A 17,071-nucleotide genomic window follows, 5' to 3' on the forward strand; every position below is an offset into this window, starting at 1 on the left:
TCTCGCCCCTGTGTGAGCGGCAAAACCCTGCACTGAGGTTCTGGGGCTGAGAAAGGCTGAGAAGAGGCTTTAAAGACCAGGAGTAATGCTGATATTTACAAACCTGTGCAGATCTGCTTCTTCTGCATCCATGAAGTTTACCGTGTATTTGACCGTCCGAGCCATCAAAATCCTAACGTCAAACGTGTCCTTGGGGGAAAGGAAGCAGAGGCATTATCTTTCGGTCAGGATAAACCGAACCCAAGCAAGCCTGTAAAGTGGCTTTCCTCTTGAAGTATTAAGTCAACAAGAGTTAGGATTTAGAAGGCATGAGCTTAATGAGAATGACTATCAGTCGGAGTAGCTAACAATTATTTCACGTTTTCTGCACGCCAAGCACTAAGTGCTTCATGCTTTCCTGCGTGCTAAGGAGCAGCTGTTTGGTGTATCTGAAAATCATCCAGATTTTACCACTTCTGCACATTCCAGGAAGTTCCAGAAAAACTTAGTCTACCTCTGCTCTGGGTGTGGCCTGTGACCCTAGCTTGGCCAATCATTGATCACTTTTTCCCTGAATACAGTTTCAGATGCAGGAGCATGACCCAAGGGAGGGCGGTCAGGCTCTACCCAAACTAATCCTGGGGCTCTGGCTCAAGTTATTGGAAAAAGGCAGGTCCTCCTGTGGGACTTAAAAGAGTTGTAAGAGTCTGAGGCTGGAGTCCCTGAAGCCATCTTGCTACCACAAGGGGAGATCCTGACTAAGAATAGGGTTAAATCAGAGGCAATGGAGACAAATTACAAGGATGGAAAAATCAGACTCGGGTGACATTGTCTGAACCCCTGCAACAGGTCCCTTGCTTCAGGCTTTGCGGTTTTGGAAGCCCAGTAATTAAGCCAGTTTGGGTTAATGCAAACTTATTGTTGTCCAAGGTCGCACAGTTGGATGGGGCCACGACTGAAACCCCAACGTGTTCGACAGCAAAGCTCCTGATCTAAGCTATTTATTTTACAGAGCTTCCTCCTCTATGCCTGGGGCCACCAGAATCAATGGGAAGATATGAATTATTGAACAAGTACCAGGGCTGAGTGTGTACACGGGGTGAATCAGGGCAGTGGGAGAATTAGAAGTGACTTATTGAAAGGCGGTCAGAAAATCTCCTTGCCTCCGACAGCATCATTCCCTGAGAATTTTCGTAATTGATTGGAAATGAGAGCTGGAGCACTCGAAAACCCAGGGTTCCAAGGAGCTCTTTTTTCTCTTCTGTGCCGGCTTCACAGAGCCTGGCAACACGGTGCCTCCCAGGTGCGTGAGCGAGCGGGCGAGCGAGCGGATCGATAGACGAACACATGGGGGGGGGGGGGAAGCCTGGAATGAAGCACACTTACCACTATCGGCTGCCTGAAATACTCGTCCACCGCGGCCCCCCGGAGACTGGACAGGTTGACCCCATAGAAACACTGCTGGTGCCTGAAAGAGGGAACACAGAGAATCGCCATGCATCTTGCCCCTCCGCAGAGTCCCCGAGCCCCTTACAGCTGTGACGTTCTGGGAGGCCACCTCCCAGGTCCTCAGAGGCAGCCTGGGGCACATGTGCGAACACGGGAAGGGAAACTGGTCTAGGGGGGGACAAACAGAGGAAGGAATTTTCTCCAGCGAACATGAAGACTTGTACGTGACCTGTGGTGGGAAAAGACAGAAGGGGGAGGTGGTTGAGGTGAAGGACATTATTTGTGGAAGATTACTGAGGATTTTTAGGAGGATGTTTAGAAGCTCTGGGCTCCCACCCCTGACCTCGGGCCCCAAAGCGGCTGCCTACTCTAGCACCTACTGTCCAAGTCCTGAAACACAGTTCCTTGGCCCCCTCATTATCCAACCCAGAGCATGACTTGAGCTCCCTAAAGCCCGTTTCAGGAAACAGATTTCTGTTTTCTATTCTGTCATAGCCTCCGGCCTGCAACTTCCCGATGACGCTTGCTGGGGTGGCCGACGGCAGGAGAGTCCCAAGTGAGCGAGGGCCGTGCCTGGTGGGGAGCCTGGAACCTGCTTGTCTCAGCGCACTGTGCACAGTTCTTCTCAAATCTGTGGTCAGCGACGAGGACAAACGCGACACATTGTGCTTCCTTCCTTCCGAGAGCCAGAGGCAAAGCGTTCACCTGCACACCCCTGGCTGTCTTACCTTCACGTAAGGGAAGGACCATGCCTCAGACCACACCTGGGACCCAGCAGGCGCTCTGGGTCAGCTTGGCTAGTGGTCTAAACTCTTGAGAGGAGAGATCTAGGGTGTCGATTAAGAGTAGCTTTATTTGGCCGGTGGCGGGGCGGGGGGTGGGGGGGGTGACGGGCGCCTGGGTGGCTCAGTGAGTTATGCGTCTGACTCTTGACCTCAGCTCAGGTCATGATCTGATGGTTCGTGGGTTCCAGCCCTGAGCTGGGCTCTGGGCTGATGGCGCGGAGTCTGCTTGGGATGCTCTCTCAGCCAGTTCTCATCCGACAAGTAAAAAGCAACCCCACTGAACTGCAGGCGGATCCTGAGGGGCACGAGCCATTTCTTAGCTCTCAGCCTCCTCTCGGTTTCGCCTCTGCCTCGAAATCCCCTTCCCCTCTTTTGCCCTGTTCATTCCTACCCGGTCTTTGAGACTCAGCTCAAATGGTCCCATTGAAAACATTTTAAGGGGCACCTGGGTGGCTCAGCCGGTTAAGTGTCCATCGGCTCAGGTCATGATCTCACAGTTTGTGAGTTCGAGCCCCGTGTCAGGCTCTGAGCTGAGTTCAAGCCCCAGGTCGGGCTCTGTGCTGACAGCTTGGAGCCTGGAGCCTACTTCGGGTTCTGTGTCTCCCTCTCTCTGTCCCTCCCCTATTCATGCTCTGTATCTCTCTCTTTCTCTCAAAAGTAAACATTTAAAACAATAAAAAATAAAAAAAAATTAAATCTTGTGTTACAATACGATATTTAAGTTTAGCCCATTTAAAAGTAAAAGTATTTTCTTATTCATCAGTGTATATGTACTTAGCACAAGGCTGGTATATTATTAGGATTAACAGTTACGTAGCTAGCTTTCATCTATCTATCTTGAGGGAATGAACGGAAGACTGGGTGTCCGTAACAGGCCTATGCGTGGGCACAGGTGCCAATGAAGAAAATGGACAAATGGAAGATCATTACCCCAAGATTCTTCAGTTGCATTACGTGTTTCTTAATCTTCTCCTTCCAACAAGGGGCACGGCCAGGCTGGCCCACAATGCAGCCAAAATACGAATACATATATTGAACACAAGGCTCCTGTAAGTCTAGAAAATTCTGGAAACACTGCAGTGTTTAGAAGGAGAGTGAAGGTGTTTTAGGGGGAAATAAATAAGTCACTGTCACAAAGTTTTCGTTAGAGGGAAGGAAGGGGAGAAGGAAAGTGAGGGAGAGGGGGAAAGAGAGGAAAGGGACGGAGGCGGGACAGAGTTTCCCAGAAAGCCCAGAAGGACTCCAGTCCATCCTTTACAATCCCTGGGAGGCTTTTAAAAAGCTGACGCCTGGACTGCATCCCTCCAACTGTGATTCACTGGATCCAGGGTGTAAACCTACTGCCTGTTTCCAAAGCTCAACAGGTGATTCTCACGTGCAACCGGGGTTGACCACTCCTAAGTTACCGGTTCTACAATCCTCACCAAGTAGGGGAAGGATAATCCCCAAGGACAAAGGCAGCTTTCCACCCGGCAGTGCCTGAGGCTGCAAACTGCTCTCTATCCCTTGTACCCAGCCTCGGAGGGACCAAGTCTGTGCCCTTTGCCTTGTGTGGTGCCAATGAAAGCCCAACAGCCACGATCATTGCGGTACACGGAGGTATGACTCCTGGGGTGTGCACTGCGGTGGGCCAACAGCCCACCGCCTGGGTTTTAAAAACTTTCCGGCCAGACCATCTTTCTGATTCTTAGAAATCTCAAATCTTCTTCTGAAATGCATTGCAAAATAATTAAAGCAGATGGGAGCTGGCATCTCTCTGGGTCTCCTAAGTGACAATGTGGGGGGATGAATCAGGAAACGAGTCTGTTGACTTGGAAGCTGGGGATAATTTCCATTGTTTTCATCATCTGTGGGTTTTATTTTCCAAGTTAACTTATGGCCTCTTTATGAGCCCATAAGGCAGAGACCACGTGTGTTTTCTTCTTCTGACTTCCCAGTTCCAACTCCCCTCCCCTCCCTCTCCACCATAATACATGCAAAGTCTGGAAAGTCCTGCCAAGAGAGCCCAGAAGGAAAATAACGGTCCTATTAGCTAGGCCTAAACAGACCCAGAGCACAGAGAAAGAGGCAACCCGTTTATGCGGACATGAACTTCTCCAGGTTCTACACGCAGAGCTCAGCTTGGAGAGCCATGAGGGGGAAGCTACCTCTCTGGCCTCCTTTGTTCTTGGGTCTTCACCAGTTCATCTTGGTTTTTGTCCTTCCTCCTCGTCCACACATCTCTCCCCACCAGCCTCCTGGATCTGTCTTGGAAGGAAAGTGGTACCGCCTTTGTTCTCTTAGAGGAGTCAGCACTGGCCTCTTGCATTCACAGGGGGGAGCTTCTGTGATGTGAGTGCTCTCTTTGACGATATGAACATGCGCTCTCACAGCACAGATCGCGCATTTTGCTTTAAAAAATATCTTTACATCTTCACCTCCATTGAGGAGCTTCCTTCCCTTGGAAAAAAAACAAACAAGAAAGAAAAGAAAGGGGAAAAAGGAAGGAAAGGAAGGAAAGACCCTATTCTGCTGTTGACAATTAAGCAACTCTTTTTAAAAAATTTTTTAATGTTTAATTTTGAGAGAGAGAGAAGGAGGCGGGGCGGAGAAAGAGGGAGACACAGAATCTGAAGCAGGCTCCAGGCTCCGAGCTGTCAGCACAGAGCCTGACGCGGGGCTCGAACTCGCAGACCATGAGATCATGACCTGAGCCGAAGTCGGACGCCCAGCCGACTGAGCCACCCAGGCACCCCGACAATTAAGCAACTATTTTGTGTCTTAATGTACTATATACTTTACCAACAGTGACAACCAAGGTTATGCCAACCTGATGAGAGATATATAAACCCTACAAACCAAGGTGATGCCAATGTGAGGAGAGATGTATAAACCCTACGAACTAGAAAACAAACACAGGGATCGAAGAATGTCACCAAAGACACACATGGTGCTCGTGGTACTGTGGATGCAGAATGAGAGGGTGGCTGGGATGGCCTTGTGGGGATGGCTCACAGGAAAAGGATGCACGTCTAGGAACAAGGTATATCTTCTTAGTTTCTTATATGTCTCTTATATATACCGATTGCGACCATCTCCCCCATCTGTAGAATGCAGACATACCACTGTGTAAAGTGGTATCTATAAAGATGCTTGGCTCATGATGTCTTTGGTCTTTGGGGTTTAAACTCCAGCAAAGTAATGTGGCTTATATTTTATATGCGATATATGTATATACTCTACATTTTTTAAAATATGGGTTTGTTTTTTTTTTTTTGCTATAAAAAAAAGAGCGGGAAATAAATGCACAGTCCTTAAAAGAAACCAAGCTTCAGACTGTGCATCTTTCGTAAGAAGTAAGGGCAAGCCTGTGATTCCATAAAGGAATCCAAGGGGCATCCCTGGGTGTGCAGGTGTAAGTGTAGACATTACTGGTTTGCCTAGCAATTGGACCTATGGAAGCCTGTATCAGAAGGAAGAGTGGGTCCATCAAGACAATTAGGTGGACATCGCTTGTTCGTTCTAAGCAGCAAACAGTTGCTCTTCTTCTGGTGACAGCACCAGATTTTCTTCTGGAAGGCATCTCTCCCTTACACTCGGTCCTTGGGACTTGGGTGGTGTCTTATCTCTGCCCTTGACTCATGTGGTTCAGTCCCAGTCAATCAGAGCATCTTACTGCCCTGGTCTTGGCAATGATCCCAGGGTTGGGCGTCTGACCCAGTGAGAGTCAAGTCTAAGAGTTTTCCTCCAACAGCTGCAAAGGAGACGTGGGTATGGAGCTGTGAGTTCCTAAATGTGCATTTGTTGTCTATGGGCTCGAGAGTAGAAATCCTGGAAGAGCTAGGTTACGAAAAAGATGAATATGGAAGTTCAAGCTTCTTCTCTGAACAAAAGCCCGTTTGTAAACACTGAAGAGTTTTTGTTGAGATGTGGCACGAAGGAGTCACCGCCCTGTTTGTAACGGACACTCCCAAGGCTCGTGCACCTGCCCTTCCAGCTGCAGTCCCGAACACTCTCCATGACTTTAAAAATGGCTTCCCCTCTAGTGCGAAGTGCGCAACGTCTAAAATGCTCCTTTTCCCATCACAAATTTTAGTTTCTTCCAAGCCCATAACTTGCCTGCTGGAACTGCAGGGAATGCATGGAAAGAGGAATTCACCATTTTAAAGATCAGACTCCTTCACAAAGGCACTTTGCCCATAGGAAGAGTGTGTATTCAGCCTCATCCTAGACCACACTGGGGTCATCTATTCCATTACTCCAAACCTCCCTGTTAGTTTCCCGAGCCTGGCTTGGACCTTGGCATTGCACTTGAACTCCTTCCACTTGGGACACTTGTACTGTGTCTGCAACACTGAAAGAGACACTACACGGTTAAAGAAAAAAAATAAGGTCTCAACGTGGGTAGCCAAAGGGACGGATATTGTGGAAGAGCTAGGAGTTTGACATAAGTTACATAAAAGATGAATGTAGGGGCGCCTGGGTGGCGCAGTCGGTTAAGCGTCCGACTTCAGCCAGGTCACAATCTCGCGGTCCGTGAGTTCGAGCCCTGCGTCGGGCTCTGGGCTGACGGCTCGGAGCCTGGAGCCTGCTTCCGATTCTGTGTCTCCCTCTCTCTCTGCCCCTCGCCCGTTCATGCTCTGTCTCTCTCTCTGTCCCAAAAATAAATAAATGTTGAAAAAAAATTTAAAAAAAAATGAATGTAGAAACTGAAGCTTCTTCTGTGCACAAAAGCCAGGTGGGGGCCAGAACTGCAGCCATACACAGAGAAGCAGAGGGGATATCAAGAAGAAATACCAGTGGCTGAAAGGAGATTACAGTGAAGCAACCGTGAAGGCATAAATGGAACAAGGACACGGGCGCAGGGGAATTGAAACACGATTACACTGGTCATGGCAGTGTTCCTTCAAAAGTTCCCTCTCTGTGGTATGTGGTGCCATATTCTTGGCTCCCCACCAAAATTCGGTTACATCATATTCCCATTTGAAATGTTCTCATTTGGTCCACATGGTGTCTCTGGGTACCGGTGACTATCAGGGCCAGATATATTTTTGGGAAAGACCAGAAGGCACGAAACTCTTGCTACGCCAAAAGAACCTTCAGTAGAAATTTCTGTTTGGAGGCAGAATTAGCCTGGGAACAAACCATCCATTACCTTCTCAGTGGAATTGAGCAGTTTGTCCACTCAGATGAATGGATTTCCTTAAAAATAATGTGTTTCTCAGCAGCACTGTGGTCAATAAGACATTTAGCAGTCTCAGCGCCATGGTCAATAAGGCATCTTGTAGACTCAGAGTAGACAGGTGCGAGAAGAGAGCACTCAGGGCCCGTGGAAGATTTCCCACATTCGTCTTCCCTCATCCTTCGCAAGCACAGACTTCTGATTTTCATAAGTACAAACGACTACAGGACATCCACCACCGGCATCCTGCTATCACTCAACTGGCACTGCCCTTGTCCACCATGATGGATGCGTACCACCTGCTCACAATTCCCTGGAAAGGAAACTGAGACAAATCTTTTGGTTCCTTAAGTGGTGTACCACCATTTCAGTGCCACCTCAGATCCTCTCAGTCTTACCCGTTCTCTGAAAGCCTCAGCCATGTATTCTGACCTGTCGTGCCAAGGTACGAGCTCATTTGACCCCATGTGGGCACAGCCCAACGGTGCGTCACCTCAGGCCGGCACTGTGCATCCTTCCACTTCCACCCGAGGGTATTCCTCTTGACTCTGGGGCACGGATGCCGTGAGACCCATCTGGTGTTGACACATTCACAACCCAAAGGTATAGGCTAGTTAATGTTGAGGGGTGTACAGTTGACCAACGGGGAGATAACAGGCAGTGGACAAATCTCCCCAATCCTCTGTATACACTGTCTGGAGATGTAGTTCATTCAGCCTCTGGAGATGGCCCTGAGGGATCAAGCAGTTTCTTGGTGTTTGATACCATGTGGTGGTCAGATGAGTAATGTGCTTCTGCATTAGCTCTCCCTCCTTCTCCGAATCTCTCTTACTTCTCATTCTTGTTTTGCTGGAATTACATTCTTTAATGAAGTTGTAGCTTATCAACTCTACCTAACACTGAGTTCCTTGGGGAAACCCAAGCTGAGTTCAAGATAGTAAACCAGCAACAGCAGAAGAGCTGCAAAGGAGATTGGGAATGCAACCTTGATAGGTCTTATGTATCATAGCTGGCACCCTGGCTGGCAAAGAGTAGGACCCTGAGGCCTGGGACTGGGAGAGTTGAGTGAACAAGGGGCAGAATCCTGAAAACATCTTCCCAACTCTCCCTGAATGCTTCAGGTGAACAGAAGCAGAATTCTTATCCTTCTTGTCCAAGCAGTAGCTTCCTGAAGGCTGCACAACCCCATTTCCTGAAGCCTGTGCCTTGCAAGATAATTCTGTTCTCCTCAAGATCAGTTTCTCTATTGCCAGCTGCCTTCAGGCTAATGGTCCCTCATGGCTGTCAGGTTGATAACTCAAGCACAGCCTGAGCAGTAAGTCAATTCCTATTCTGGAAGAGTCTAACTTACATACTGAAGACAATGTACAAGCTGACTAATATTTCCTGCTAAAAACCAGGGAAATACGTATAGAAGTGAATTTTAAGGATCTTGAACTAGAAAGGGTAGAATGTGAGTCAGGATAGGACACAATTTCATTGACGTGGGCACTCACAGGATTCAGTGTTCTAACAAAATACCAGACCTAACAGTCTGCTGGGATGTCACTTTGAAGCTTGGTCATCATGATGGCCTGCAGTCAATGAAGTGGTGATTCCAGAACTTCTGCAGCATAGTATTAAGGAAGGAGTCAGAAGGCTCAGAAAGGCTAGAAAGATCTACCAAGTAAGACCCAAGAACATTTCCCCTGACTACATTCTCAGGAAAGACCCAAGACACCCTCCTTTCACAAAGGTAATAGGGGATCAACAAGTAAGAGAGCAATGGCATCTTTGGGAAGCTTAGGGTGGCTGTCCTCGGCAGATTAAAAATGCTGCTGCTGCCATTACACTGCGTTCCTAGTGAGCACAATTTGGAGGGAATTTCAGAGGTCAGAATCAAGGAAGCGGTAATTACCTGTCAGAGTCAAGAAGGACATAATTAGTGTTGGGAAGCAAGGCTACAGTGACAGTGAGGGTACCCTGACCTGTGGTGGTGGTGAACAGACCATCGTGTTCCCAGAGATGTCAGACAGATATAGAGTTAATTAGGATAGTGTTCAAATTATGTAACAACAATGACAACAACACATCTGCTAGCTGGTAAGCAGGATGATGTCGGCTGCCACAATGGAGAGATGAGGTCCCTCACCCAATTTCCAGGTCCAATTTCCAGATATGGCTTATGGGTCTAGAGACCACTGGTCCATGACTGCCGTAGAGGCCCAGCCTCTTAATGAATGACGCTGAAGGACCACCACCGCACACATGGTAAATGTTCTCCAACCTTTGGGCCAAGTCCATCTCACAGAGACCCAGTGGGCTCCTACCCACCCTGTGGTTATTTTCTGAGTCCCTCAACATACAACTGGGAGACCTTCAGAATCTGGCAGAACCCTCACATTGGCCTGTGAAGAAAGGGCTATCAAAATAGCAAAGTATAAGTAGAGGGCCCATCTCTGAAAGGCCCCCATCCCCAGGTAGGGAGTATTATTACCTTTAATTTATGAATAATGATACTGTGTCTCAGATAGATTAAATTAACTTGGTAAGGTTTTACAGTTAGAAGTTGACAGGGGCACCTGGGTGGCTCAGTCAGTTAAGCGTCTGACTTGGGATCAGGTCATGCTCTCACAGCTCGTGAGTTGGAGCCCTGCTTCGAGCCCTGCGTCGGGCTCTGCACTGACAACTCAGAGCCTGGAGCCTGCTTTGGATTCTGTGTCTCTGTATCTCTCTGCGCCTCCCGTTTGTGCTCTCTCTTCTCTCTCTCTCAAGAAGAAATAAACATGAAAATAAAAAAAATTAAGCCCCTGAACCAATTATTTTAAATAATATCAGTAGTAACATCACATAAAGAAGTTTTACAGCTGGGGATGATGATTCTTTATGACTGAGATTATTCTCAGGAGGTAGTTTCTAGAATCTTAATTAATAAGGGGCAAGAAGTCTTGATCAAATAAGGAAGTTGTTAATTTTGTAGGTGACTGCTACTAACATCAGAATGTAGTACCCTTGTCTACTGAGAGAGCCTCATAATTGGTTATTTGGAAAGGATAAAATTCTATGCTTACCACATACTTAAACTACAATGAATTTTAGAGTTAAACATAAAAATTAAAAAAATGTTAAATGGAAAAAGTGAAAACATGAAAGAAAAAGAAGTTAATACTAATCTTACGGTGGGGAAGCCCTTTTCCAAATAAAGGAAGAGAAAGAAACTACCAAAGAATACACTGGTCGATCTAGCTACCCAAAAATATTTTAACTTCTTCTGTGGTGAAAACCATCACAAAGATGGTTACAAGGCAAATTAAAAATTCTGAAGAAAATACAACAAAGTCTTAATACCTTTAATATGTAAGGAATTCTTACGCCAATGCATTTATCTTCCAGTTAATAAATGAATACGGAACAACTACTACTAGCTAGATGAGATGATGCGGAACAGCGTGAAACAAATAGCCACTATTATGGAACCTGCAGACAATACATTAAATAAATAAGTCAAAACATATAATACAGCAGATGATAATAAGTGAAGTGGGGGAAAACGAAGTGAGAAGTGAGATACGGGCTTCCAGGAGGGAAGAGATTGTAATTTATAATTAAGAGCAGGTCTCCTGGGAAGATGGCGTGTGAGCTAAGACCTGAAGAAGATGAGAGCAAGCCATGGGACCATCTGCATTTCTGGCAGAGGCCAGTGAGGTGGCGGCAAGCCTGGCATGTCCATGGAGAGGCAAGGAGAGCAGTCACTGAAGACCCAGAGGATAAGAAAGGAGTGATAAGAAACCACCTCACAAGGGGAGCAGGATGGCACTAGATCCTGGAGGGTCTTATCAACCACAGGGAGAAGTTTGGCTTTTACAGTGCAGGAGGTGGGAAGCCACTGGAGGTTCTGAGCTGAGGAAGACTATGACCTGAATTATGTGTCATCAAGGAAGAAGAGGAAGCAAGTTGGAAGGCTATTGCAAGGCTATAGCAGAAGCAGGGTGTTTTGTTTGGCTTGTTGTCTTTTTGTTTTGCAGTGGTGAGCAGGGGGATGGTGACAAGGGTCAGCAGCTTGCCTTTGGACATGTTAAATTTAAGATGCCCAAGAGACATCCACACAGACTTGTCACTAGCCAGTTGGACACTTAAAGTCTATGGTTCCAAGGAGAGGTGTGGGCTGGAGTTCCCACTACAGAAGTTTCTGGCATAAAGACCGTATTTACAGCCAGGAGATGGAATGAGATCAGTACGGAGGGGAATAGAGACCGAAAGGAGAAGACGGTAAGAGCCAACTTGGAATCAATCCAACCCTGAAGACTTGGGTCTTGAGGAAGAATCAACAAGGAGACCAAGTTGGGGCCAATAATGAAGGAGGAAAACCAGACTCAGGCTCCAGAAGTGATGACTCAATGGTGCCAAGTACTGATTGATGAGAAAGTCAGGTGAGGACCGATCACTGACTACACCTGATGATCTTATTTATTCGGCCTGTTATTCCTCAGTTTCTCAGCTCCCTTCTCCAGAATATACCTAAATCACTTTTTTTCATTGCTTTTCCTCCTCTCAGCCAGCACTTTCATGGTCATCCTCTCGTTTTTTAATTTTTAAATAAATTTTTTAAATGTTTTTATTTATTTTTGAGACAGAGAGAGAAAGAGAGCGCGTGTGTGTGCACCAGCGAGTGGGGGAGGGACAGAGGGGGAGGGAGACACAGAATCTGAAGCAGGCTCCAGGCGCTGAGCTGTCAGCACTGAGCCCAACGCGGGGCTCAAACTCACGAACCACGAGATCATGACCTGAGCCTAAGTCGGGCCCTCGACCGACGGAGCCACCCCGGTGCCCCTCACTTTTACACCTCTTGTAATGGCAACTGCACACACTTTCACCACCCATTTCCCTGCACAAGTGCAACCAGAGGGCCTCATCCCAGTCACCCTAATGCAGAAACCTCTTCATAGAGGGAGGGGAATTAGAAGGAGAGTGAAGGCTGGGAATTTTGTTAACTAGATATTTTTTTGAACATTTTTTTTCGTGTTTGTTGACTAAAAATAAAACCATTCAAATGCACTAGCTATCAAAGACATACAGATTAAAAATAAACTGGCCACCATTTTTTTTTTTCAAATCAAATTGGCATTTAAAAAAACATAGCCCGTATGGGCAAGACTCAGCAGACATTCTCATATACCCCTGATGGAAGTGTTAATTGGTAAAACTTTTTCTACAGGGCAATTTGGCAATATATAAGAATAATTTTTTTAAAGATCCTTCTTCACACCTTTTGGTCCAGTAATTCTGCTTCTAGCAATTTATTGTAAGGAAATAATCAGAATGCAAACCAAGATTTCTATAAAAGGATGTTCACTGTAGTATTGTTTCTTATAGAATTTAAGATACAGAATTCTATAAAATTCTATATTCTTGTAGAATATAGAAATAATGCCTTAGTGTTGCTTTTTTGTTTTTGTTTGAGAGAGAGAGAGAGAGAGAGAGAGAATTTCTAAGTGGTGAGAGGGGCAGAAAGAGACAGAGAGAGAGAATTTCAAGAAAGCTCCAGGCTTAGCGTGGAGCCTGACATGGGACTTGATCCCACCAACTGTGAGATCAGGATCCAAGCTGAAATCAAGAGTTGGGACACTCAACCGACTAAGCCATGCAGACAGACCCCTTAGTGTTGTTTCTTATCAAGTTTATAGGATTAAATTAGCAATTAAAATAGTTTAATATCCAGGGGCACCTGGGTGGCTCAGTTGCTTAAGCATCCAACTTCAGCTCAGGTCATGATCTCACAGTTCATGAGTTTGAAGTCCGCATTGGGATCGCTGCTGTCCATGCAGAACCTGCTTCAGATCCTCTGTCCCCTCTCTTCTTTCTGCCCCTCCCCTGCTTGCTCTCTCTCTCTCTCTCAAAAATAAAGATTAAAAAAATAATAATAATTTAATATCCAACATTGGATAGCTTGAGTTGATAAACTATGATATAGTAACAAAAGAAATACTCTGCAGCAAGAGAATATTGAGAAAATTTGAGAACAAGTCAACAAGGTCCTGAAACCAAAACTAAATAAAAATAAAAAATAAAATTTTAAACAGTAAAAAAGCTGTGAAATGATATTCACGGTATTATTTTTTTTAATAGAGAAATTGAAGAGAGAACTAAAATTTAACAGTAATTATTTGCACACTCACTTGAGATTACTGGAGTTTTTACTCATTCAAAAATATTTATTGAGGACCTACCATGTGACAGGCACTTGAAATGTAGGGTGTTTGGGATACAAGAGTGAAAAATGACAGAATTTGGTCTTCTGCAGGGCTTACATTTTATCAGGAAGGATGGAGACAGTAAACAATAACAAATAAAGGAATTATAGTTCTTTTTGGAGGTGATAAGTGCTAGAGGAAAAACACAAAGCAGGAAGAGTGGGATAGGGAGTGCTATGGCCGCCATTTTATAGGATGCCCAGGATAGCTGACATTTTGACAGACTTTATGCAGGTGCAGGAATTAGCCATGTGAATAGTGGGGGGAAAGTATTCCACATAAGAGGATAAGCAAATGCAAGGGCTCCAAGGTGGTTGGATATGTCTGAAAATCAGCAAGGAAGCCTATGTGGTGGGAGCTGAATGAACGTGGTCCTGGGAAATGAGGAACCTGACTGGACAGAATTTACCAGAAGGCTTTGGAAATGCTGGGAATAGACAGGTTAAGAAGCGGTCACAGTAATGGAGATGAGAGAGGACAGTGTTGGGAACAAAGGGGAAGAGTGAATATAGTTGAGACTGGACAGGGTCCTGGGTATAATCAAAAGTAGAACCAACAGAACTTCTCAATGGTTTAGATACGGTGACAAAGAAAGAGAGGCCTTCAAGGTCTGGGGTCTGAATGATTGGGAGGACAACGTTACCATCGGCTGAGATGGAAAGACCATGACCGGTGCAGATTTTGAGGGGAAGTGGGGGAGACGAGTTGAGTTTGGATGGTACGTCTCTGTAAGGGGAGATGCGCAGGGGGCGGCTGGCTGTAACAATATGGAGTTTCCAGGACATGTCTGAGCTCAGGAGATACACTTGGGAATCAGGAGTGTACAGATGCTATCTGAAGCTACGGGAATGGGTGAGTTTGCCAAGGCAGTGACTGTGGACGAAGAAGAGCTCCAAGACTGTGTCCTGGGGCACTCCAACGTCAGCAGGTGAAGGAGACAGGTAAGAACCAGAGGAGGACTGGTTGAGAAAGCGACCAGTGAGAAAGGAGAGAAATAAAAAGGTGGTTTTGGGCGTTTCAAACGCTGCTCAAAAGCTGGCGTGGGCTAAATAAGCTGACAGGTGAGGTCTGATCACTGGATGTAGCCACGTGGAGGTCGGCAGACCGGCGACCTTGGTAAGAGTGGCCACGGAGGAATGTCTTAAGAGAGAAACTGAAGGAAAGAGTTGGAGACTGGAAGGAGAGACGACCCTTTTTGAGGAATCTGGCTGCAGAGGGACTCAGAGAGATGGGTGGTGGCTAACTGGGGAAGTGAGACAGAAAAAAGGTTCTTTTTTTTCTTTTTAGATGGAATAAATAGCAGTATGTTTGTATGCTGCTGGTGAGCCTGGCCAATCCGCTGTGATCATTACCATTCACTCGCAGGGAGCTAAGCTGGCGGCAGGTGGTAACAGGTGGGAAGGCACACGAAGCTACCCGGACAACGCGCTACCCCGCGGCCCCACTGGGGGAAGGAGTCTGGTCTCTTCCGTTACCTGAAATTCCTGCCTCTCCAACCTCTTCGCCTACTCAGGAGGCTTATATTTAAAATATAAACATTGAGGGTCGGCAGGAGCCCAAAGAACAATGATCATAATTAGGGTCTTCCCCCGCCATGCTCCAAGAAGCCACTCACCCCCATTGGGAAGTATGTGGCTTGGAGCTTCAAAGGTACAGATTGAGCCGAAACCACGAAGTGCAAGTCTGTGCTAGGAAAGCCTATTTTGCAAGAAAAAAAAAAATCAGAGAGAAAGGAAGAATTTCAGCCCGTTGACCCTACTCCTCAAAGAGCTGGTAACCTGGGAAACCAAAGTGCCTCCTATCTGCTGCTTCTTCACCAAGAGAGAGGGTTGCAAAGAGAAAAAAAAAAAAAAAAAAAAAAAAAAAAAAACCCGGAAATCAACTGTGGATATATCTCTGTGTTGGAAGGCTCTACGTACGTCAGCTGGAACTCAAAGCTTAAATTTTAGCATCCATCCGCTTCCATATGCCAGTACATGCCTGTCCTCCTACACACCCAGCATTCCCACTCGGAGGGTATCTGTTCTGTTTCTCCCTCCCGTGGGTCCAATATCATCATTCTCCTTGTAAAAACCAGTTCTCAAAAAAGAATGCCAGCAAGAATGGCGGTTTAGAACCGGCGGCGGCTTTGTCTTGGTTCTCGTTTTACAAGCGAAGAAACCAGGTCTCAAGAGAGAAAGCGAACCGTCCAAAAGCCAATAGCCAACTGGTGAGAAAACTCCAGAAAAAATTTTTGATCGACTCATGTACATCAAGAGGTACTGATTCCCATGCCCTCTGACCGCGAGGTGCGTTCTAACGGAAGCCATAGCTCTGAGCCCAAGGAGTGGATGGTGTTCAGTGGGGAGAAACGGCCAGCAGGCAGGGGGAGGATGCTGTCATTCCAGCAACAGGTGGTCTTCTGGATGGGTGACAGTGCGTAAGCAGCTCCCTGGTTTGTCTACTCCAGTGATTCTCAACAGGGGATGATTCTGTGCCCCGCTTCCCCTGCCAGGGACATTAGGCAATATCTGGACAGACATTTTTGGTTTCACAACGGGGGAAAAGGCATTCCTGGCAACTAGTAGGTAGAGGCCAAGGGTGCTGTTAAACATCCTATGCATGCACAGCACCCCTCTCCTTGCCCCCCCAGCCCCCCGCCAACTGGGTAACCCAAAATGCCGAACTCTGGCTTACTCTAAGGGAAAAGGAATGGAAGAGAGAAGAGAACATTACCAAAAGTTGGCTCTGGAGTAGTGTTCCATGTAGAGCTGTTCGTCAGAAAAGGGGGCCAAGTGGATGTCACTGAAGGTCGGGAACATCATTCCTAAAGAGCAAAAGACAAAAGACCCAGACGTTGACTTCCACAGCCTTCTGAGAGAAGGGTACACCCACCTGCCACTTGGCCATCATATTCTTTCATTCTATTTCAGTTATTACACAAGAGGCTGAAAACTAATCTTGCCTCGAAGCCAGGATAAAAAAAAAATTAGGCAGAAGACTGGAGGAAATATAAGAAGGGAATACTAATGCAAGTCACAAAGCTATGCTGCAATCAAAGCTTATGGGGAATTAGGTGAGACATCGAACCTGGCGTACTGCCTTCTCTGCTTTTGGCTTTTTCCTCCCTATATGTCCTGTGCTGTGAATTCCGTGCCCTTCCTTCACTTTACAAATCTTATTGTTGTAAAAACAGCTTTGAAAATAATTTACATTCCCATCATTCCGTCACATTATCATTTCCATTCTCAGCCTTCGTCCCTGTATAGTCGTGCTGATTATCTTTTTAAGTGTTTCTAGAAGCTCGGCTTCTCTGGAGGTTCACCACCCTCCTTGCTGGGACACCCACTCATGTGTTTTGTTCCTGATACGTACAGCCACCTTGGGAAAGGCAGATTCTTTCGTGGGCAAACACCTAGAATGCATGCCTGAAGTCAGGCCTTTCTGGACAGGCAGACACAGTGATCAGCATTATTATTCTCGTCATT

The 17,071-nt window shown here is 46.4% G+C and overlaps 1 protein-coding gene across 2 annotated transcripts in view; it reads right to left on the minus strand.

Moving 5' to 3' along the window:
• Positions 1-17,071, minus strand: part of PUM3 (pumilio RNA binding family member 3) — a 335,043-nt gene that overhangs the window by 112,497 nt on the left and 205,475 nt on the right. For both annotated transcript variants that reach the window (XM_053205311.1, XM_053205310.1), the window contains exons 7-9: positions 16,320-16,410; positions 1,366-1,447; positions 104-189 (exon numbers count right to left, since the gene is read on the minus strand). In XM_053205311.1, the coding sequence (XP_053061286.1) occupies positions 104-189; positions 1,366-1,447; positions 16,320-16,410 (259 nt within the window). The remainder of the gene's footprint in view (positions 1-103; positions 190-1,365; positions 1,448-16,319; positions 16,411-17,071) is intronic.

The sequence above is a fragment of the Acinonyx jubatus genome, chromosome D4 (assembly GCF_027475565.1).
Source record: "Acinonyx jubatus isolate Ajub_Pintada_27869175 chromosome D4, VMU_Ajub_asm_v1.0, whole genome shotgun sequence".
NCBI classification, from domain to species: domain Eukaryota; kingdom Metazoa; phylum Chordata; class Mammalia; order Carnivora; family Felidae; genus Acinonyx; species Acinonyx jubatus.